The 24,956-nt window shown below is 39.5% G+C and overlaps 1 protein-coding gene across 8 annotated transcripts in view; it reads right to left on the bottom strand.

Annotated features, from left to right (window-relative positions):
• Positions 1-21,552, bottom strand: part of MAP3K4 (mitogen-activated protein kinase kinase kinase 4) — a 74,898-nt gene extending 53,346 nt beyond the window's left edge. For 7 of the 8 annotated variants that reach the window (XM_049801634.1, XM_049801630.1, XM_049801632.1 and 4 more), the window contains exons 1-2: positions 21,170-21,552; positions 4,682-4,872 (exon numbers count right to left, since the gene is read on the bottom strand). In XM_049801634.1, the coding sequence (XP_049657591.1) occupies positions 4,682-4,872; positions 21,170-21,237 (259 nt within the window). In that variant the 5' untranslated portion in view covers positions 21,238-21,552. Of the gene's footprint in view, positions 1-4,681; positions 4,873-20,865; positions 21,133-21,169 lie in introns of those variants that run through there. The other variant, XM_049801635.1, reaches the window with a different exon arrangement.
• Positions 21,553-24,956: the final 3,404 nt, after the last annotated feature.

Below are 24,956 nucleotides of genomic sequence, written 5' to 3'. Positions count from 1 at the left end.
CTCCCTCTCTTAAGGAATTAGTGGCAGGCTGGAGAGAAGCACCTGTATGTAGACAGCTGCAGTCCAGAGATCAGCAGTTAGAACACTACAAGCTACAGAGCCACAGGGCCCCCTGCTTATTCAAGAACAGAAAAGAGTTTCAGAATGATGGCTGAATACTTTGTCTTCTTTTCACTGTTCACTGTGACTCTAAGGATTATCTGCTGCACACAGCTCATTCCCCACTCCAGAAGTAGTAATTTCCTCAGTCTTTGCTACTGTGCTCCTCACTATAACATCCATTAATATCAGAAATACTAATAAGCTTATTTGCAAAACAGGCCTGCTCAGTGGAAGAATAATGTTATTCCCTTTCTATATATGGAAAATCATGATAAAGAAACGTCCATCAAGCCAGCATACTTTTGGGTGCCAAAAATGGGAAAAGCTATTGCTTAACATTTCATAACACTGAGCACTTCCATGTTCAATGCTCCCTGACTTCAACTGCACCTTGATTTCTCACCAATTTGCAAACCACATCCCAAAATCTCTAGTTCGCTTCTAGGAAAACAAGAAACAGACAGAAGATTTTAATTTGCACTATTTGCCTAGCATCACACAAATTTTCGTGACAGAATGCTGTTATATGATGCACTTCACTGACTTAATTATCAGATGGCCTTTCATTCTTGTTCCATTCACTACATATATTCCAGCATCTGCAACAAAGAAGGTACAGTCATAGAGAAATCTTATTCCTCCATCACAAAATTCCAAACAATCTCTACTCATGTAAGACAGCAGCGCTCTGGAAGAGAACTAGTGTGGTAACATAGCTCAAAGACTATCAAACGTATGCACACAAAGGCACTGTATTAAGGTTGCAGAGACACCTGAAACAAAAGTAGAGAGGTATGTGGTCAGAGCACCCTCCTTCGCTTGCCTTCATTACAATTCCTGTTTTCAGCTGTTAATGAGCAATAACCAAGTTAATGAGAGTGTGACCTGCCACACTGCCTCCTTCCAATCCCCATATCTAAAAAAATATAATTTAACCCTTGTCATAGTTGTGTAGGATCGGGGCAGGTCACGATGTGTACAACAGCATTTAACTCTGGAAAAAAAAATTATATTCTGAAGGATATGAGGAAGAAAAAAAAGAATCACAAAATCATCACAGAAACTGTTTCTTGCATATGTGGACTTCATTAATGCCTCTTATACTACTGTTATTTCAGGTATTCATACATCTTTCTCTGAATAGCTACCAAGTACAACAGCAGCTGACATGAAAACCTAACTCAAACACAGTTTCCTCCTGGAACTGGAAGCCTACCAGTGCTTCTAAGAAACCTGCTATAGAATTCACTATTACTGATTTTACCTTTATCTACTCAAACACTACTGTCAGACAGCGGTACCTCACCCTCACTGGTTACTAACTTGTGAGGTTAACCAGCACCACACAGAACACAAGAGTAAAAGTCCCACTGAGTGTATCACCTTGAATTCCACACCACAGTTGGCACTGCCGTGAGGAGCAACAGCCCAAAAAGCTAGGACAGGCAAGGAGCGGGAAGACGTGTTCTGCGTTGGCAGGAAAGAAGAAGGAAGATGAAGGAGGTTGGCAGAGATGAAACACACACACATAGATATCCGCCCCAGACTGTGAAGTAGTTTAGGAATGGATCAGCTTTTAACAGCACTTCGATGTTAAATATTTTGGTGACCTTGCAAAATAAATGAAAACCTTGGCACATTTAAAGATCACTTTCTGAACTTACACTCTAGCTACCAGGAGGTCCTATAAAGCCCTTCGGTTTGTATTTTTAACATGTTATTCTCCTTCAATATTGATCTTCAGATTCTCCACCCCACCAAAACACATTGAAAGAAAGGTAGGTTAAAAATATTATTCATTGTTAAGACATCCAAAATGTCCTAATACTTAAATATTCATCATTCTTAACAAAGCCCAGGCACAATAATCTACAAATTGTTTCAAAATCCTCTCATTTTCTCAAATAAACAGGTGCAAATGATTCAAATATACCCAACAATTCTGTAATAAATGAGTATCAGTGTTATAACTGTAAGAATTCCTACTTCTCATTTTATTGCAGTTTGTAATACAGGCTAAAATAAATTTGTAAAACAAGTTCAGCTGTACTAACAAATTTTGCATTACAATTACCTTTACTGCTACATGGGGCAGGTAGGTTTCATGACTAAGCAACAATTGGTTGTTGAGAGGGAGCAACCACTAGATAGATTCTGAGATCTTAAACAGCTCATTAAAAAAAAAAAAAAAAAAAGAAAAATGACAAAATGAACTTGAGGAACTTGATGGGGGTAAGAAAGTAAGACAGACAGAGGTTCCCCTTCAGGTATGAAGTTGCAGAAGTTTCGTACTAAAAAGCAGACAGGAGCACTGGTTTTTACATAGTCCAAGAAGCTAACACTTCAATAAGTAAGCAAGCATCACTGGACTGACATGCCATACCCTCCAAGTCAGAAAAAACAGGTAGGAGACACACCTATGTCTTAGAAGCAACTTTGAAATGCAGTTAGCTTAGAAAATGTGAATCCCATGGGTCTTGGGCTGCAGGAGAAACGATTCAGAAACAAGTTTAAACAGCTTATTGCATCAGTTTATTTTTTGATACCAAATGCAAGTTATAAGAAACTTGGTGTGACAGAAACTAAACAAACATTGGAGAAGCAAGTAAGCAAGGCCCTAGTGCCCAAAATTCTTTCAGTTGTCTAAATGAAGATATATTAAATCTGTGTTATATGTAAATGTCTGAAAAGTTATTTCAAATTTACTTTTTTAAACTGATTAATTACATCAAACTAACCCCCGAATGAATTCTCTTACTGAAGTAAAACCAATTCAATCTCCAATAATAGCATATGCACACCCATTCCAGGTCAATCAACTAGTCCACTTCGAAGTTGTTGGTTTTGGGGTGGGTTTCTTCCCTGCACCCCCCCCATACAGAATAAATTACCTATACGTATAATCTCAGAAAAAGTTAAACAAAATGAACTATGAACTTTCCAGAAAAGATATTTTACACAATGTAACACCATCCAATTCATACCAAAAAACCCCCCCACAAAAACCAAACCCAAACATATTTTAAAGATACACTCACAGCAACCAAGAACAGGATATTGTTATTCCAGAAGCAAGAACCATTCCCCTCGCAAGCAGTGAGAGAGAGACCTAATAAGGTTAACATTTCATTAAGAGAGTTTAACTTAGCCAAAAGGCACAACTAAAAGCCAATAAAAGTAGCTTAATAATTCCAATGCCTACACAGCTAACTGGCAAGTATAACAAGATTTCTCTCTTCAATTTAATTTAAGGAAGAGGTCTTCTGGTGAATGCTTTCTTCATAGTGACATTATTCAGAGGCTGCATGAAATGGAAGGGAACCAAAAGCTTTGGAAGATGTTTGTGTGGGCCCTTCTTTTATTAGAAACTTGCACTCCACAACTCTGTGAAACTGAAGAATAGACTGTATTCCCTTATTCACACTAAACCATTTACCTTCTTCTCCCCTACACTTTACCTTGAAAATGTAATCCTTGCAAGTAAATGCACTTTGTGATAACATTTCCCATTTCCTCTGAAGCGATTTAAAAAATTGCTTCCAAAATATTAACTGGCAATAGTCAAGCTGCCGTAACGACTCTGGCAAATAACCATGTCTAACATGGTTCTTCTTAAAAACAAACAACAATCCGCCCACTCCCACCCCGCAAAAAACCCCAACCAAACCTAGGTATAATTCTGTATGAAAATACTGAACATAGAATCTTAAAAACTGGGGGGTTTGCCTCCATCACAAGCTGAGCAAAACAATTAAAATAGCACAATTTTTTCTTTTTTTTTCTTGGAAGGGCAGCTTGAAAGGATGTAGCTACTGCATGTTTTTTAAAACTATCTTTTCAACAAGCGATTACCATATTCTGTATCTGGTCAAAATTAAAGAAAGAAAAGCTTAAAATTCATACTTTAACCTAAAAATGTTTTTAGTATTAGATGTCGTTACTCAGTAACATTAGGAAAAAACATACAGCAAGTATCTTTTGTTTTTTCCCAGTTATGACTTTAAGACTAAAGCATCAACAGAAGTAAACAGTGGTAACTACAATTTTATTGCTTCACTGACACTGAAGAGTAAAGAATAACCACTGAAAACTCTATTTTTCTGTAAAACAGACTGTGAAGTGCTTCAGAACACGAAATTGGGGCAGAGAGGCAACTACGCCATTACTAGAGATCACAGAAGCGCAGAAAAAATTTGATTGGAAAATACCTCTGAAGGTCATTTCTTCCAACCTCCTGCTCAAAGCAGGGTTTATTTCAAAACTAGTTTAGCTTGCTCATGACCTTATACAGTTGGAAATCTTTGGAAATCTCCAAAGATGGGAGATTCAACAACCCAACCACCTCTCTGGCAAACTGTTCACTCTTTCACCATTCTCATGGTAAAATTTTTCTTCTAATACCCAGAGTTTTCCCTTGTTGCAACTTAGGACAGCTGCCTCCTGTCCTTTCACTGCACCTCAGTATCTCGCTCCATCTTCTGCATATCTCCTCTGTCAAGTAATGAAGGGCTACTACTATGACTTTATGGTCATTTTAGGGAAAAAAAACCAACACTAAACAACAAAATACCACACCTACCTTTCAAAGTGGAACGGCTAGCAGGTCTCCCAACGTTATTCTTCTGGTGCTTTGTTGACATACGCTTCATCTGGCGAGGTGTACTAGGAGGAGAAGTTCCATAGAAGGCATCAGCACTTGCTTCATCTGATAATTCCTCAGGGTCAGATTCAGAGATCTTGCAAGTAGCATCTTCTGATTTGCTTTCTTTCCTGGAGAGAACAAGTTAAACCACGATGTTAAAGAATTTTTCCTTGCAATATCTGTTTAGAAAGCTAATCCATCAATCCCAACCACTGTCAACCTTCTATATTTTCCTGACACAGCCATGTATATTTACCAAAGTTTTTTCACATCCATAAGGGCAACTTTCCAATCAAGCAAAGTATAAGCAACATACAACAAAATGGATGCATAGCCAGAGTGTCACTAGGAGAGCACAATGCGTATGTAACATATTTGTTTCTGAGAAAACTTGCAGCAAGCCTAAACTAAGAGGTACACAAAACAAACAAAGGTTCAAAAATACTAACATAATGCAAGCCAGTCAATCTAATCAGCGGCAGAGACAACAGCAGAGGTCTTCCCTTCCATCTTCCACCCCCTAACTTGTGCATATCATGAAGGCAACTTCTAAGTTCACTGAAAAGGCTCTCCACCCTTCACAAAACTTCTATCTAGCACAGGAGACCAAAATGTATGTTAGGTAGTTTTCACTGATTTTAATATTAAGTAGGTTTAAACTCAGAACCTTTTTTTTTTTTTTTTTGGTAGCAAAAAAAATAGCAGGGTTTGTATAGTAACTTTTTAGCCTCGATTACTTTGGCACTTTGGGAAAATACCAGCAATACTTGAAAAAAAACCAAAACCCTCAGAGCTCATGCAAACACAAAATTAAGATAATGTATATATGTTCTTCAAACTCCAAATCCAGATGGTCAGCTTAACCACTGGATGCGGTATCACTGAATTCAACAGAAAGCATGTATTTTTGCAGGATTAGTACCTATGTCAGTACAGAGTCCAACACAATAGCTTTCCAACCCCAGGTAGGACCTTTCATTGCTATTACATCTAGCAGCATTGGCAAACACTGCAGAGTAGCATTACATACAGTATTACAAAACTGTAATTTATTTCATTATTTAAAAAATGCTGACTCGTCTTTGTAATTTTCCAAAACTCTAAACTATTTTGATTTAAATTGTTCAAATATAAAACTACAGAGTAACTTTTTTCCTTCAATGAGGTACAGGCCCTTTAAAAAAACAAAAAACAAACAAACAAAAAATCAGAAAAACAAAACAACAACTGCATGGTATCACACAGTTAACCCTAGCAATGGCACAATTCCATTGCAGAACAAGACAATCAAAGTCCAGACTGCATGATTTCGGTCTCCTCCCCAGCCAAAAACTCCTGTAGCCTTTCCTTTGAGTCTATTCTGGCACTCACACAACTGCCCACTAAGCCAAAGCCAGGAGCTGACCTATTTGTAAATTCCCATGGCAAAAAAGGGAAAAGCCATCGGTTTTCGTATGTAAAATATGGGCAAGCTCAAAGACAACTTCCAGTGCCAGCTTCCTCTTATAAGAAGAGGTCAGATGTAAAACAACCACAATGTGGGGCATGCACTCTTATACTAGGACTTGCTTTAAAAATAAAATATGACAAATACAATAAATGAGTAATCATGTCAGATACCCTTTCCCTCCCCCGGACACTTGCTCTGTCCCACCAAGTAAGATTAGTTCAGTAGAGTGGCAGTTGGGCACAATACCCCTAATAGCTAGATCTCCTCTCCATGATCAAGTGACACACAGCAACGAAACTGCTCTCAGACTGTGAACAACTGAACTTCAGTACATTTTACGCTGCTGACTGATGTATTAAGAAATTTTAAATTCATATATGGAAACAAGGTATTTTAAGACAATCTGTGAACTGTATCATTGCCCCACCAATAACATATCATTTGAATTCTTCACAATGTTAAAAAAAGCCCCACAAAATAATGAAATCCTCTGGTCCATTCAGGCTTCAGGGGAAAGCAGATGGCAGCAGGATGGGTTTTTAGTTTCTCTCGCTATCCCTTTATACCAAACTGATGCTTATCTACCCAGGATAAATACAGAGAAGGGAGAAAAAGGGAAGGAGGAAGAGAGGACTCCAAGGCCAAAACAAGTCCCTAACTGACTGAATCCCATGGGTAGGCTGAAGCTCAAAGTGGCACCAAGACCTCTGCCATCTCTCAGAATATGGGACCCATTACCCCAGCACAGTCCTCTCATCCTCACCACTCCCCACTTGTGCCATACGTGCAACTCTCTTGCTTTAACATATATCTGGGAGAAGAACATGCACCACTTTAGCTTGGAGGAGGAAAAAAAAAATGCACTTTGCCTCCATCTCTTCACATATTTTATTTCTGAAGCAGGCATGCAAATAATACTATCTTGACTCTGGTAAAAGACATGGAGGCAAAGAAACATTCAACCTAAATGAGACAGTGCAAGACTAGCATCAGTATGCGATAACGTCAATTTTAATTTCACTTGAAATCACAAACAACATTTTACTTGCTACTATTTTTGAAGCAGACGATGAACATTACTCATGCTCTGGTGGAATGAGTCTGAGTGTCTACAGGAAGAAATAAGCCCAAATATTGCCAGCCAGTAGAATAGCAGTAAGGCTAACAAAAAAAAATAATAATAAAAAAAAATCAGATACTGTACTTTTTCTTTGCCTTTAGCTATAAAGAGAAATAAATACCTTAACATGCAGAACAGTTATGCTTTCTGCAAAGCCATGGAAATATTTAGTGTGTGAAATTACTCTTCTCACATTACAGCTTTGAGAAGGCAGCAGGCAAGTTCACCAACTATTGTAGATGAAGGACTCGGGTGGTACCAGAGCACCACCTGTAGTCTAAGGAGAGCCCTACAGTGAATTTGGATATAATGACAATCACTCAGAATCACCAATACTTTTAGCTTAGTTTCCTTGCCTTGGAAAATTGTGCTCTTTGTGTGTCTTCTAACAGTCTGATTTAATTAACCATTACTGACCAAATAAAACAAAGAAGTCTTAATCTGTTCCTGCAGATCTTGTGAAAACAGGTGGATATATAAGAGAAAAGGATCTCGTAAATGCTGAACTGGGAAAGCAGAACACAAGTTTATATCTTCTTGGACAACAGAAAAATTTTAGTTCTGAGAACTCCTGCAAACATCCCTACTGCAGAAAAAAACTTCAGGCAGAGCACACCCTTCTGATTTTGCCAAAGACAAATCAACCACAAGAGACTAAACCACATGAAACAAGAAGTCATTAGTTCCAGTGCTTACAGAACTATTTATTTTTTCAGTGATCTCACTGGCCTGGCAAGGCGCAGGGTGGGGTGCTGATGCTCTTGCAGGGCCTGGCAGAGCAGATCCTGCAGCACACACGTTAGGTCTCAGTTCCAAGGCAGTTTTAAACTAGGACAAGTTACCTCGTTATAAAAGACCAGTGAAAACACTGTTTTTCTTTTGGTTTTAAGTGAGTAACCTCTGCTAAGAGTCTAACAATCAAACCTCTTCACCAGGCTGCTGGTTCTTTCCTCAACAGTCACTACCTTGTTTGTTTCTTGCTAGTCCGATCAGAGAGCATGAAGTCCAAAAATACTCAAAACACCTTCCAATCTCACACATGAATAACATACATACCTATACAGTGGGATCCAGCATGAGTTACTTAACATTTGGGGGGGGGGCATCCTGGGTAATTTAGTAAGCTATTCTTTAATTTGTTAAAAAACATAGCAGATTTATCACAAAACATGCAGCACTAGAAGTCACATCACAAAACAGCAATCATGCTCTACAGAAACAATTGTTAGCAGCTAACAAGGTGATCTAACTGGAGGAGGCTGGCCTGCTTAGAGGGAAGAAGGCACAGCTTGCAACTCAAGCTTAAAAATTCAGCATGCTTAGTTTAGGGTTTGTGTGCAAAGGCTGTATCTCAACTCGGACCTCAAATCAATGCCAGTGAACACAAAGATTCAGTTTCATCAGTGAAAGCTTTATTGTACAACAATGCACTAGATACATAGGGTCTGAACTAAAGCAACTACATCAGCTTAGTCATGCTGGTATCAATTTTTCTCATCCAGATGACACCAGACACACATGATCATCAGCAGAAAACCTCTGGTATTAAAACCAGTTATAATTTTAACAGATTACTGACATAGCATTTGTAATATTTGTGTGCTATTTACTTTTATGAACTAACCAAAGACTAATTAAATCTGCAAACCTATAAAATGCACTGCTGGCAAACCTAAATCAGATTATAGTATTGGTTATTACACAGAATTGTTGGTTCCTAAATACTGTTGCAACCAGAGTTAGGAAATATTAATCAAAGCTGATTTCTTGTTTGCTACCAAGAGCTGCAGGTATTCTCCCCCACAGCCAGTGAAAACCATCCTAATCTTAATCGGGCATATACCCAAAAAAAGTGAAAGCTAAAAGTGTGACAACTTAAGTTACTATTTGCCAAGGACAGTTTAAACCCAATGCTTATGAGAAAAACTGGAAGCACATAGTTTTCAAATTAGTCTGTTTACAGGCTGGTCTCATTCCCAATTTTAATGAACAAAATGCTTCTTATCAATTTTACCCTGGGAGTATAGAAGAGACTGTAGCCAGGATGCATAAATCAGGAATACTGGGAGAGTTGCAAGAGCAATATGGCAAAAAAAACCCAACTCAAACAAAACATCTTGACAGCTTGGAAATGCAACAAAAAAATAATAACCAAGAATGTTTCCAACAACTACTGTGTGTTACACCAAGGTGCACTTCAACCAGAATCTGAATAAACAGAATACAGAATTTATTCAATTTGCATACGTAGATGACAAGAGGATTATTTATTCTTGTTGGTTGTTTTTTTTAACTGCGTCTAAGTGTTGGCAATATATCTACAATCTCAGTCATGAAAACTGAGATACATCTTCTAGCTTTTTGAAGGCCTGCAAACAAAAATAGGAGGGGGAAAACTGACATGTGAAATCTGAAGCAACAAGACAGGGAGCAAGAAGTCTGGTAACTGTTGCTCTTGATGAAGGCCATGAGCCTTTGAAAAAATACAGTCATTTATCATTAAAAATAAACGAACAGATGAAAAGACCATTGGAGATCACATGGGGACATGTTAAAATTAAGTTGGCTAAAGTCACACTGAAGAGTATGATTTTTAACCAGTATAAACTTTTTGCACTTTACTGAAGCATTACTCAAACTTTCGAAGTTTGTAACAACCAATAATAAGAGGTCATGCTAAAAACTGTGGCAGCTATATGGGGAAAACATTTTTTTTTAATCTTCCCTTTATAACAGCTACCCTTGATCCCCATAAGCAGAAGTTTGAACTTATTAGGCACTTAGATAATTAACTCGGGTTCGGCCACTGCTTATCATCCCACACACAGCTTAAAAGCTTGCTGGGAATCAGAGCAGTAGAGGTCATGTGATTGGACTACAAGCACATAGCAATAAATCCGAGTTAGGCAATTACAACGCAGTAGCCAGGGTAATCACCCACCACCGCAGTTACGAAGCTGGGCGCTCCACAGGCTGCTGCCGTAAACAGCTTCCTGCAGTATCAAAGGCATTACACCATTCACACTTCAGTTAGGGTCTTTCTCAACACTTCCCATGGCACCCTGCCATTTCCATATAGAGAACTGCAAGATCTGTACAAGGTCCACCACTGAACTACCAAGTACTTGTTCTTGACACTCAGCGTCTTTGTTTAAAAGGCAAAGTGTCTATTTTTCAAACATATGTTCCTTCACAGGGATTCAGCTTGATAATTAAAGTCTGTAGGAAGACAACACTTCATCAACTAATTGACAATGTGCATTACTAAGAACAGGCTAAGGTAGCAGAAAACATACATGCTACACATTGCCAATCAAATCTTTTTAAAGCTAGGGTAGCTCTCCCTAAATGTAATTGCAACCGTTCTATTTCAAAGATAAACAATATTCTGACAAGAACATAATTGCAAATTATCGTCATCCGGCAGCTGCTGGCAATGCAAAGAGCAAACAGGATTTTTAGGTAACCATCTCTGCATCTGTTCAAACTGAAAAACAAAATGGTATCCAGTTAGAGCTGCTAAACACCACACACAACACAAGTCCGGAATCAGCAGCTCTAACCTCTCTTCTGTGGGGCAGCACTGGGTTTCGATTTATCTGCATAGCACAAGAGAACGTGACAGTACTCTTGGACCAACAGCACAAGGAAGGAACTTCATTAATCAACCTGTAGCTCTTTGCGAAGCTAAGACTGAGGATTAGACAACCTAATCAGGAAAACAAGTTAAGATGAAATAAATTCTGCTAAAGTACAGGACTGCTATCTGGTGTAAACTTGTATTATGTTCCAACATTATGAAAGCATCACACACTCCTATTTTTTAATCATCTTTTAAAGATTCCCCGTTCTGAGGAAAGCTATAAGCTTAAAATGAATGGACTTGGTTCTGAAAACTGCCCGAACTGAAAGCAGAAAGGACTATAAATCTAATTTTGCATACAGTCTTCTCTTAAAGATCTGCTACATTTTTGAATACTAAAAGTGCGTGCTTGCAGCTATTGCATTCAAAGCAGTTATTACAAACTGCTATAAGGGCAGCAAAAGAAACAAAAAACCTTGAAGTAAGAAGGACTGTAAGTGCAATTCCGAGGAAGCCTTCAGTAAAAATCAAGAAACAAATCTTGGGGATTTCTTATTATTTTATTTTTTATTACAGAGCAGCAGGAATTTGCTCACAGTTTGTACAAATAAAACTGTATTTTTTGCTAAATACATCCTGTGTAAATTTGGCACAGTGTTATGGGGTGGGGGGGAAATAGCCTGGTTAACTAGATACGAAAATTCTGCGACTAGCACGGACATTTACATGGTGTACGTGTCATGTATTCCTATTGTGACTGTACCTGCACAGACAGTAAAAAAATATTCTTCACCTTAAAACCTAATACTGACATACAGTAATGGAGATACTTGAACTTGTATTCACATTTGAATCTCAAGCGCCTGAGCTCAGCATTTCCAAGCAGTCAGTCTTAAATCTTAATCACCAGTAACTTCTGATTGCTACCAACATATTAATAGGACTTAGTGTTACAAACTTGGTGATAAGATTTTTAACAATATAATTAAATTTGACTTGAAACTAAGGACATGTCTGGCTTTTTAATTTGCTATCCTTAAGACAATTTGGGTAAGCTATAGGAAAACACCAAGTTTTAGAGGTTTTTTTGAATGAGAATCACCACCACAAAGATAAATTACAGATACACTCCTTCTTAAAAGTTCTTCTAGTGTAGAAATCTTATAAAAACAGAAAAGCTTTCAAATTATGAAGGGCGAATGCAATTAGAATTCTAAAAAGCACTGCGTCTCTCTTAAGGCCTGAATCAGCTTCCTCCTGAGAAAAAAACCCTTTATCCCTCTTGGAAATCACTGTTTGGCAAATGAATACCCATGGTTTCAAGTAAGGAACTGGAAGGAGTATCTGTTACCTGCTGCCTTCCCAAATTTTAGAGAAAACAAGAGCACACAGACCCATGCCACATCCCACCAGTAGAACAAAAAGCACTGAAAGCAACTTTGAGCTGGGGGACAGCAGCAACAAAAGCTTTGGTGTTCCAAGTTTCCAGCTCACAAGGATCTTGGAGACATTACTCTACTCTAGAAAAGAGGCATCTGGATAACTTAACTCGACAATAAACCCTGGCAGAAAAACAACTAACAGAAATCTCATAGTGCAAAACGGGAGCTTCAGAGCATCATCGTATCATCTCTTCTGGCACGAAGGCTGTATTAAAAAAAAAAAAAAAAAAAAAGGCAGAGAGGAAGCACAAAATAAAAACATTGTTCTCTAAAGCACTCATAATTCTTCCTGCAGTTGGTAAGTAAAAATCAAGACTGCTAATTCCTTTCATTTCTCAAGACCTGTTTTTCAAGCACACTTCTCTAACTCCATTAGTATATCCCTATGATCACCCTTATATCTGCACTATTCTTCCTTTCTACAGGAGGTGGCTAATCCTACCTAATCAAATGCATCCATTTCCCATCTCTTCTTAAAGCTAATATTTATGAGGGTCACATTCAACCTTTCATCAATTTCTCTAACCATAAAAGCAGATACTATATAAGGCACACCAATGTCAAGGCTAAAATGAATGGGAAAAAACAAACTTGAAACTTATCTTAAAATTACAAGAAAGTTTGAAGGAAACGGAGATGCTAAAGATAATGCCTGGAAGTAATCTGAGGAAATGAAAAAATATTTTTTCATGTTGCTGTCTTAAAACAACATTCTAAAGCAGAAAACTAGGGCTTTTCTGTATTCACTAAGTATTTCAAAATAACATTTTAAAGAAGAAATAGTACCAGTATAACAACTTCAGTTTTAAGAAATATTCATATTCAAATTCAGCTGTTCCTCCCAGAGGAATCCGGGAAAGGCAAGATGCATTATCAATTGTCTCTATAGTCTAGGAATGAACAACCAGTGTGCTGGGGAAAAAAGGTAGCACTTGGGCAGGGGACAGTAGAATTTATTTATAACAGAGGTAGTAATTTTATCATTTACTGCTGCCGCTAACTGAAAAAAAGCGCTTTTCTCTTTCAGCAAGTAAGTCTGCAGATGCAAATTCTACAGAATCTGTTTTCATTAGAACAGCTTACAGCAGAGAAGCTTGTAAGAGCACAAAAAACATGAAGTAATATTAAAAAACTTTCTAAATTGAGTATGAAACGTAATGAAGCTTATTCACACAATTTTCTACAGCAATGAAGTAAAGAGCCTCAGAAATTACCAAGACTATAGTCACAGTAAGCTGACACAAGAAGGGGAACATGTTACAGTGTGCCTTTTTTCTCGCAGGTTGCGCATCCCTGGCCCCTCTGCACAGAAGCCAACAATCATGCGAACTCAGTCACCAATTTGATGGGGGAAAAAACCCATTAATTTTTTGGTGCATCAGTTACCCATCAGATAATAAGCTGAAGTGAAAACTCCATAGACACATGACTACTAGATCCAGAAAGAACGCAGTGGAGGAGCTTGGTTGCTTCTTGGGGAAAGACCAGGGGAAGAAAGCAACCTGCTGTTCCAACATGTTGAGTGTAACGTAAAACTGTGCCCTCAGTCACTCTCTTCTGGCTGCAGCTGAAGCAATTTATAAGATGTGATGCCACGATGACTGTCCTTTCTGCTTTCCACTGACACTTTGCCAGAAGTCACCAGTGCCCAAGATGCACAAGCATAACTGGAAGTACCGACCCTGGTCCTTCACTGGTGCTGACAAAACAATCCAGCTTAGCTGGAACATCTTTGTTATCAGGATTTTTCCAACTTCACTTTAATTTTAATTAGGCAACCAAATGTACTTAATGTTATGCTAGCAAGTTTCATATGACAGATATTCCTCGTTGAGGGGGAGAAGAGAAGGATGTTAGGAGATGAGAATACTAATTTCTAGTCTGGGTCAGCTGCAAAACTAATGTAATTTTTTACTTGCAGCAATGATAAAAGCAAAATACTTAGGCAGGAAGATGCTTAAGGTAATACCTGTATCACTACCAAGAACTGACTGAATTACATAATTCCAGTATCTTATTTATAAATTAACCCATGAACAAGGGGTCATCAACACAGAAATAATTACAGAAACACTAAAACTTCATTGGTAAATAGTCAGAATGTAATAGTAGCCCTGTAATAGCCATGCTTCGCTCACTATTTATGCCTTGTTTATCTTTGAAGACTAACCTCTAGCATGGCTGCAAAAATGCAACCACCCAATGCTGCTATGAAGCCCTGACATACATCTTGCCACCTGCTTGCAAACTATGGGTTTACGCTACAACAGCCCTGCTAACAGTTAAGCACCAAGTACAATAAATCCCAGATCAGTTAAGGCCTGAGAGAAGTACAAAGCAAGTATTTCTGCTGCATGATTGGCAGCGGTTTGGAGCAAGACTTCACTGTGACAGAACAACCACTATTTCTGCAGAAATCTGCAAGGAAAAAAGTCATTACTGGGGAAAAGACTAATGTAAAGCTTAGAGCTAAACAGTTAATCTTTAATCGATTCCCAATTTCATTTTTTCGCCCTTGGTAACTCTTAATTAAGCTGTTCAATTAGAACAGAAGGACCCAGCAAGTGTTAACACACTTCATTTCTATAGTACACTTCAAGCACATGACTGACTGTAGCCAGTTCCCCCCATTACAAAGTTCCTTACAGCACTACTGTATTGACTAGCAGTATTTCTTTTAAGAGAAATTCAGACAAAACCTTCTGCTTCAAGATTTGGAAACTACAACAGTCAGGTTTGTAAATTACTAATACTTTGACACTTTCCCCCACATTCTCCTATATTCTTGGGCAGAAGCTTCTAAGTGCTTGATTATTATATTTAGGACAGAAAGACACAGTCACAGAAAAATGTAACAAAGGCTATTGAAACGTCAGAGAGGTGTTGAAGCACCTTTTAACTTACTATGAAAATACGGTAAACTTCAAAGAGAAATCATCAAACAATGAGCTAAAAATAAATTAAGCAAAATGCAAATTAGTATTAATCATATCTTTTTATTGCAAGCAGATATAAGAGCTATTGAGACCTATTTAAATGATCCAAGGAAGTAATTTTTCTTCTGCAAGTTACACCAACTAGAAATAAGTACAAAAAATAAATAAAATAGAGCTCTTATAACAGTTTTGGCAGTTCTTCATGTTCTCATCTCAGAAAAAAATAATAATCAGAACTTCCTGTTCTTTTTTTGCTAGTAAATTTGGAAACAGAGAAAGGTTAACTAATTTTTCCATCTTGGATTATTATAAGTTTTCATGCAAGTCTGGATTATGACATAACAGCATTTAGAGAATACGCATGCACATTCATCTCTGAGGCTTTTTTTTCCCCATTCACAAATAGATTATTTGATTAAAACTGTACCATATGTTATTTCAGTAAGAAAGAACAACAGACTGTGTAAAAAAAGTGTGAAAATGTTGATGGGTTTGTCACGTATCCACATTTAAGCCTACCAGATGAGGCTCCAAATGGATCAAAGGTTAGAACAGTAGGAGTTAAGAGACCTTCACCCAGCCCAGCCAGTATCCAGCTCTCTTCTGTTCAATGCCTCAGAACAACTAATGCCAAAGTATTAACTGGTTCCAGTCACCATGCTTCATCCTTAGTGCTACTTTTTCAACCTCAAGTATATCCTAACTCATCTTTGGGAAAAATTTTTTTTTTTTTAACTGCAATTTCCAGGAACAGCACTTTATTTTTTATTATTTTTTTTAATATGAGAAGCCCTGAAATACATTTTCTTCACTAAGGTAGAGATGGTTAAGCATTACAAAGCACAGTATAAATCCAAAGGATAAGTGCTGCAGTTAAATTCTTGGCACATGCACAAATCAGACCCCAAGGTCTCAAGCTACTCAAGCTACACACCCAAAAAATAAAGTATATTTAATTAAGAACTACTTATGAAAACTCTATACTATCAAATCTCGATGGATTTTCAGGAAAATTTAAACCACATCAGGAAAAGTTACATACTACTGTGAAAAAAGATACTATGACAGAAAGCGTTAGGCTGCTAGGCTCAGCTATAAGCATATCATATACAACAGCGATAAATTGGGAAAGACACAGACCTAGGATAAAAGATAACAGGCCATTCTTCCCCCCCTCCCCCATGCACAGACTTTACTCTTCTGGCAGAAAGTTCCATTCCTAGACAAGAAAAAGCTGACAACTAGTTTTGATCCCAAAGTTGCAGTTAATCTTTTAGATGAAGTCAACGTCTACAGGAACCCTAAAGGTAAAGCCTTAAAAGTTAAGTATGTTTTTAGTGGAAGGTGGTGCCTAAGCACTGGATGCTGGACTGCTAATCCATGACCTTTGGAAAACGCAGGCCATGCGATGGAGCTGCAGTACTCTGCACTATTTGGAGCATCCCAAATGCGCAATGGACATGCCCACAGAGAGTTCTATGACGCAACCGAGAAGTAACAGATGCATAAGTAACTGTGGCCTTGTTACCACTTACTGGATGGATGTTTCTTAGCTAAAATGATAAAAACCTTTACAAATACTGCTCTCAGAGAAGCCATCAGCAAGTAAACCAGCAGCACACATAAGCCGAGGTCAGAATAAATCATACATGTATACCACATTAGAAAGCAACATAAGACAGTCAATACCATTAAACATTAGCAGGGCATGGAAGGAACAGAATTAATTTCCTCCTTCCACCTCACGACGGCAGGAGACATTCATCAAGGCAATAAAGTTATTTCCCATCTTGCCTAGATACAGAATAAACCTGATCAGGGTTCACGGCAAGCTGATGTGATTTTACATACAGGGTTCTTGGACTGGACATGAGTGAACATTTAACAGCTCAGTAACACTCAAACTCAGGTGTTAAGAGCAAACATTCTGGTTTGGCTTTATGTTTGCAGTTGGCCAAGGATGAGCATGGGACAATTATCAACTCTTTAAATTAATAAGCTTCTAAGTTATTTTTAAAAATTAAAAAATTATTTAGTTAATAGATTACAGGATAAACATTGCATCAATGCAGTTAACACCTAAGAGCAGAAGAAAATTTAATGAAAGTAATAGCCCTGCAAACATAAATGGCATATACAACAGCAAATGCAACCACACAACTGAAGAAATAACTGTATCTTGCTGTGCTGAAAAGTCAACATACTACTTGACTAGCAGTGAGTGGTATAAAAAAATTGTCTTCTAAATCTATTTTAGATCCAGTTTAAAAGAATAATTTGTATATAATTGAAGAAGCGTGGTTGTCATGGAAGCCGAATCTTTATAAGCCTTTAAAAATCCCAATTTGCCCCCTAAAGTAAAAATTACTGCATATCCCTTATCCTTTCTTTTAAATTCAGTACATCTGTTTTTCATCACAGCACAGTTTGCATTCCACAAGGGCCAATATCACTAGCTTACATAATAGTAAAACCAACCTTGACACAGACAGCACTAATTAACAGACATAAAAACAACTCAGGCAGCCACACAACGCAGACTAATCCTTGCTGCTACAAATGCCAAAGACATCTCAACTAGCACTTCATGGGTGTTTGCGCGTAGGTGGAGTAATCAGTCATTCATCCCAATCTTGCACATGTTAACAAGAAAATGCAATACATGAAGAATAGATATTACATCTTACCCAAAAAGGATTGTAAAACTCTATACACTTAAACCATTTTTTCCCAGTGAAGCTATGATCCTAAGTTGATAAAATAGTTTTAAACTCTTTCACTGCTGATACACTATCAGTCATACAGATAGTTTGGCAAACAGAAAAATAGGTTGAGTACAATTCACGACATGACCTCAGGCTTCGCCTAAATAACAGATGCTGCAGACTGACAGCCCAATTCATTGTCATCATAGAGCAAACAAATCTGATAGACAGACCACTGAAAAATTCCCCAGCGTGGAGGAATTCACAATTCTGTCCTGCTTTATTCACAGCCTTGCTCCTTCCTTCACCCCCTGCACTGGATATATGCCAGGAGAAGAGGGCTACAAACAATCAAGGCACAAGTTAGAGTAGCCCTACGGCTCTTCATGCCTTTGCAGTGCCACCAAACTTGGCATCCCAACAAAGGAAATGCTTAAGGCCTCATTTTTCTCTATAGTGGAATTCGTGCCAGAAAATTCTTGTGAAAGCCTAAAATTGGGCTTGGAAAATTTAAAGCCTATAGGCCATAACCAAGAAGCACCAAACATGTACCCGTTTTAATTAGCGTTCTGAATTATCTAAGTGGAAACATCTATCTTGAAAACTTTGTTTGCTTTGTTACAAGGATTGATACTTAAATGTGAATTCTTTCCAAAACCTTTTAGTCCTATCTTTTCATTTACCCATAACCACTGCAGGCTGTCCAATGTCCAAGTGCAATCCTACCTCACAATCGACATGTGCTCATAGGTTCCCTGAGCATTTTTCAGTTTAGAGTTGCCTCCCCTCCATCCCCACCCCACAGTCTATCTTTCAAGAAAGAAAGGAAGACCTGGAAAAAACAGTTTGCTTTTGGAGAGGGATTCTCAATTAAATGCTTTGGACTAAGGACTATATAATTCAAAACAAGCCATGAACATATTGTGTGCTTGCCTTAGATTTACAAAATGTACCGTTGCATTTATATTATGACAAGACACAGAATCCTTACACAGTTTTCCAACACAGAAGGCAGTCTCACAACAATAAATCAATAAACTTTCTCTTTTAAACAAATGTAGGTGTATTGCTAATGAGAATGACCAAGTACTTCTCCAACAGAATTAAATTTAACTTCAAAAGAATGCATTATACCAGCGCCCTTCAGTGCTAGCCAGAACTCTTTATCACAAGAACACATTCTTACTCTACAAACAGGATTAAAAGCTATCTGCCACCAAATGGATTTCAAATTCCCAAGCCTGCACACAGTCCCACTGATTTCAACAAGATTCCAACCTCCCAGCTGTAAGACTGAACACCTAATAACTCCGAAGTTTACATCAACTTTAATCATGTTGAAAAAGCTTCACTTTACTCTTGTATTACTTTTAAGAAAAAGCAGTACTACATAAAGCCAGAGAAACAGTTCTGTTCTAAAGCAGATGTGAAGTTGATACACAAAGTACCTACAGAAGTGAATCACAGTGGAATACACGCATTACCCTACACAAATTAAGGCTACCTAATTGTTTTGAGACATCTCCTTCCCACCCACCAGCTCACTCCAAAATAACTAATTCAATTTTCATTTGCTGGGTAAAGTTGCCACCACACTATCCACACCCACATCCGACTCACATAAACTGTCTTTTAATAAGCAGAATCCAGCAGAGGTCAGAAATGGCCCTAGACAGGAAATGCCTGGGTGTTTTCCATTCAGGCACTGCAGATTACTCTTCTACATGAAGACAGCCCAGGTCTAGGGTCATGCTGTTGTACCAGCTTAATTTTAAATCATTTTCTGCTTAACATGCACTATTATTCTTTGAAGATACTGTAAAAAGGAACTTGGAAGCTTACAAATTCAGTTGCCCTACTGGCATTTTTATTTCCTAATATTTCTGTTAAATCTAATTAACTGTTATATACCTTCTGGTTTGGGCATTCTCATGACGTAAGAAAAACAAATCATTAAAATACATTAATGAAAACTCAAACCAGACATTGTTCAACACCATAGCCTCAATCCAAACTGGAGTGCATCACCACTTCCCTTTTATTACATCAGTACGAAACAGTAGCTTGCAATATCCAAGAATGATCTCAGGAACGTGACAACACATAGCTTTTTTTGCACAGCACACCTGGAATACAACATGCTTGACTACTGCCTTACAGTACTAATTGATCACACAAGCGTTTTAAAAAACGTTTCCTGAATGCCTCCTAGTGAGAAGTGAAGTGCATCAACAGGATGTTATTTTAAAAGGAGAAATAATTGCCAAGGAATTAATAACTTGGACTTATGCAACACTTCTATAGCCGGCTGGAAACACTAGACCATGAAGTAATTTGCATCCCCATCTCTCAGCAGGGCACAGAGGGAGACTTGCAAAAAAACAATCTGCAGGTCAGCACATTCAGGAGGTAACAGCAGTTGCAAAAAGCTTAAGGCATCATAACGCTAGCCGTCTGTGGAAGTTGTTGGGTTGTTGGTTTTTTTTTTTTTAAACTGTATCTTCTGACAAATACCGACTGCAACGTTGCCAGGAGCGATGCTCCAAGATCCTGCAGTTTTATCGGCGCGCCAGAGAGAACCTACCTGCCTGGTTTTAATCACGGCTGCTATAAACACCAGACACCCTTCCAGAAGGCAGCGTTTTTAGCACCGCCGTTCGCAAGTCAGCGAGCACAGGTCACACTTTGTCAGCCTCCAGGGGGGCTCCAACAGCTGCTCCCCCTCCCCTGCACCCTCCCGAGTCACCGGCTCCAGCCCTAACTGCCGGTAAAAGTTTTCCCCGAGAGCTGGCCTTGCGAGTGCCCCAGAAACACCCCAGAAACACACCGAGAGGAAACGGTTTGGTTTTAATTGCAGAGTGCCCACAAAACATTGCCTTCCCCACCGCAGCCACTAGAGATTTCTTATCGAAGCACTTTCTGACTCGGTGGGAGCTTACAGAAGCGCTGAAGCAGCAACAGCAGCAGCCGGAGCTTTTGCATCGCGCAGGAACCGTGGGGTGGGAAGGTTAAAAACGCACCCCCAGCCGCCCACCGCTCCCGCGGCCGTGCCCCCGCAGTGCAGAAGGGGCGCCTGGCTCTCACAGCCGCGGACGCGGCGGCCCCGGCCCCCCACGCCACGCTCTGGCAGCAGGCGGCCTGCCCCGCTCTCTGGACGCAGCTCCCTATTTGGCAGCGCTGGGTACTGACCTCCCCGGCGGCGGCGGCTCCTCCATGGCGGCGGCGGCGGCAGAAACCAGCGCGGCGACGTTTCTCATGCATGCACCGAGGCCGGCATGGCGGCGGATCGCGGTGCGCGGCCCGGCCTGGCCCGCTGCGGCGCCGGGGGTGCAGCGAGGAGAGGGAGGAGAGGGGAAGGGGGATGGGGGGGGGGGGGTGCTCTACCCAGCTGCAGGAACCCGGCCGCGCAGAGCCGCCCGCGCGGCCGCCATCTTGAAAACAGCCTCCGCGGGCAGAGAAGCCGGGAGCATCGCTACGGCGCGCGAGGAGGGACCGGCCGAGCCAGAGGCGCTCGCTCCGCCGCGGCCGGGCGGGGAGCGGCTCGAGGCGTGGGCTCCTCTCCCCGCCCGCCCGCCCGCCCGCTGCCCCCGCCGGGGGGGGCACACCCGCCCCTCGGCCAGGCGGTGGGGACGGGGCGCGCTGCGAAACGGCGGCGTTTCCCTCCGGGGATGCAGGAGAAATATTTCCCCGCCGTTCTCCGGGAGGGGCCGCGTTTATTCCGGCGCCAGGCGGTGAGGGAGGCGCGGCGGGAGCTGCCGCCCCGCCAGCCGGCGCCTGGCTCCCTCCCCACCCGTGACAGGGCTGTTGGCCGTTAGCGGCTGCCGTTCGCATACGGGCGCCGGGGCGTCTCGGCAACTGCAAGTTTCACCAACTTTCGCAGGCAAGGGTAGAAGAAAGATCTAAGTTCTGAGAGGAAGATGGTTTCCCTCAGCAGGTAGCAGCTCCCCGCAGCCTGCTTGCGTGAGGGCCAAGGCACGCTGAGGCTGGAGGTACCGCGGCCTTCTGCGAGTCATTCGAGGGCACCAAAGGCCCTCGAGGAAGAGGGGCTGGGTGGAACAATGGTTAGGGGCACTCATAGCTTTGCAGGAGGAAAAAAAAAAAAAAAACAACAAAAAAACCCAGGCATCATTTATTGTGCTGCTTACGGAGTAACTTGTTTAATTTTATAAACCTGGTCTTTCTAAAGCCTCCAGCAGCACTGGTTATCGGCCTTGAACAGAGAACTGGAGCCACGTTATCCATTTGGAAATTCAGGGAGGAAAAATGTAATTTCCTGAACTATAGCTTGGCTGGAATACCGACGTTAACGCCCTTCAAAGGCAGAAAAGTGCCATGAGTTAGTTGGTGAGAGAGCACCTCATCTTTTGTTTTATAGGACTGGAAGGACAGCAGCAAACCCTGGTATCAGTAATGTGTATACAAACACTACATGTTACTTCTGAAGAGTGAAATTTGAACTTGGACTGGAATCAATGCTAGATTCTGCTTTATGCCCAGTTCCTTCATTAAATTACAAGAAATTTACACAGATTTCTAGCCTGATACTAAAGTTCAGTTGTAAAGTCATTGTTCATGATACAAAGTTGTCCATGTATCTGTCCAAGTTCAAGAAACGAAATTTCTACAAATTTATTTCAACAGGCCCCTTGAAATAAGAGATTTTTTTTTTAAAGCTGAAATGCAGAAGATACTTCAACTATACATTTACCATCTTAATAAATACATGCATTAAAATGTACAACCACATGAAATGACATTATGCAGGAAGCCAGCTCCCTGTTTTCTATAGGTCAAGAAAAATCCCTGGATCATCATGCCCCTGATGGTCATAACATCTAAACATCAAGACATTCAGCATTTCTGTGCAGAGTTATTATTTAAGATTACTTCATATAATTGAAAAAACCAGTATTTAGCATGTTAATGATTTTTTGCCAAATACTTCTGCCCCAAACTACAAAGCAGTTCTAAAGGCAGATACACATAATACATTCCTACTAATCTGTCATGGTGAACAAAACCTAGAAACTATAGAGGAAGAAAGTCAACATTAGAAATTCTGAAGTGCTAACCTAATAAATTACTTGTCATCTCCATAAAAACATAAATTCTCTGAATCTAAAGCAAAGCTTCACAGTATGCACATTTTTAGTATGACTGCAAATAACAAAGGCTCAATGTCATTGATGAAATAATTGCATAGCAATGGCTACTGGTATTCTTCTCAGATACGTTATGGATCATCATCTGACACCACCTCTTCAGCTAGTTGCAGGGCAGAGAAGTCTTTATGTTTAGCAATCATGGCAAAATTTTTCAGCTGCTTTGCTTCTTCAATCAAAACAGTCAGTGTAGTGGTATGTTAGAAGCACAGAGTTTTCATTAACTGGGAAAAAAAAAATCTGATATTGCCTTTTGCCACAGATGTCATGGCATGATGGTATCGATGTGCAGACATCCCAGGGGCCCTTGGCAAAGGTGAAAGTGGGGACTGCTCCCTGCCACTACTTTCTGTAAATATTAAGATGATTTACTGAAGTAAATTGGGGTTCAGTGCAGCCTCTCAAACAAGGAAGTCCAGAATAATCTTCCCTGCATGCCTCTTCCCCTTTCCCTTTAGGGCAACCCAGCATATTGGGTTCCGTCACATTCTTGTGGTATACCATAGAGAATATGCTAAAACTACAGATAACTGGCCGAGCAAAGCAAGGCTGTAAGTTTAATACAATGACATTTTGTCTGCAATAGGCAATAGCATGCAACATAGCTCCTGGAATCAAGGAGAAAATTGTAAGAGATGTTTATGAATGGCCTACAGAGAACTTGGAAGGAAAGGAAAAGAGATGTAGGAATATATGGAGCTGATAGTACAGGTAACAGCAGATGACATAAGACTGTCAGAGCCCATATAGAGATAATATTTAGCAGAGACGAAATTTAAAGAAGTTACAGAGGTCTTACAAAAATTGATACACACAAAATTATTTTAATTATTTTGGGCTTCTTTTAAGGGATGTCTTTTTATTTCAAAGACTCCCTGGCTGCCAGTTTGTGAGTCTAAACATTATCAGCATCGCACAGGTGCATGAAAATAAATGAAATTGTTCACTCTGGTTCCACTACTAGAACAGAAGAAGGCACAAAATTAAAACAGACATTACAATAAATGATGTCTTAATCTGTCAGAAAATTGAGTTAAAATTTTAGTAATATTAATGGATTTTATTGTCTGATGTGACAAAATTGTGATCCCAAAATTCTAGGTTTAAAAACAAACAGGCAACTGTCAAAGTAGACAAACTTATTTCAGTTTATCTTCTGTTTTCTGAAGTTTTAGGATGAATTTTCTTCTTTTTTTCAGCAACCATTTGGGTTTATACTTTTAGCAGCTACTGTGATTGCTTAGGAATTGCTTTTTATTCCAGCATTCTGCCTTTTATTACACCAGCAGTCCTAGAACTTGCAATAAGTATTTAAGAGATGGCAATAGCATCCTAGTAACAAAAATAGGTCTTTCAAATAGCTTTTTTTAATGTCTACTGCAACTACCCTTTAAATTTCTATCTGTTCCTGGGGTGTAGATTCTGTTATTCCTTTCTCCTCATTTCATCACAAGTATCAGGCAGGATCGTACATGCAGCTGTGCTTTTGCCATTTGTGAATTCTACAGCTCTTTTCTATATACAAAAAATTCTAATGAAGAAAGATTGGGTTTGTTTAGGTAATTAAATATGTTATAAGAATATCTTTCAAAAATTTTCTCCCAGTATCTGTCACGAGGCCAGACTGCCAAACTTTTATTTCACGTTATGAATGTTGTGCAGTATAAGGCACAACTTGGTCTTTTTTTTAACACAGTTAATTAAACATAGTAATCAGATGGTTCTTCACTGTGAACTACATGCAAAAATTAAATTCTTGACAAAAACAGATTTGTAGATTTAGTTTTTTCCTTCCAATAAATTATTTATTTTAA

This window comes from Accipiter gentilis, chromosome 5 (genome assembly GCF_929443795.1).
Source record: "Accipiter gentilis chromosome 5, bAccGen1.1, whole genome shotgun sequence".
NCBI classification, from domain to species: Eukaryota; Metazoa; Chordata; class Aves; order Accipitriformes; family Accipitridae; genus Astur; species Astur gentilis.
This window is presented reverse-complemented; position numbering and strand designations above follow the sequence as displayed.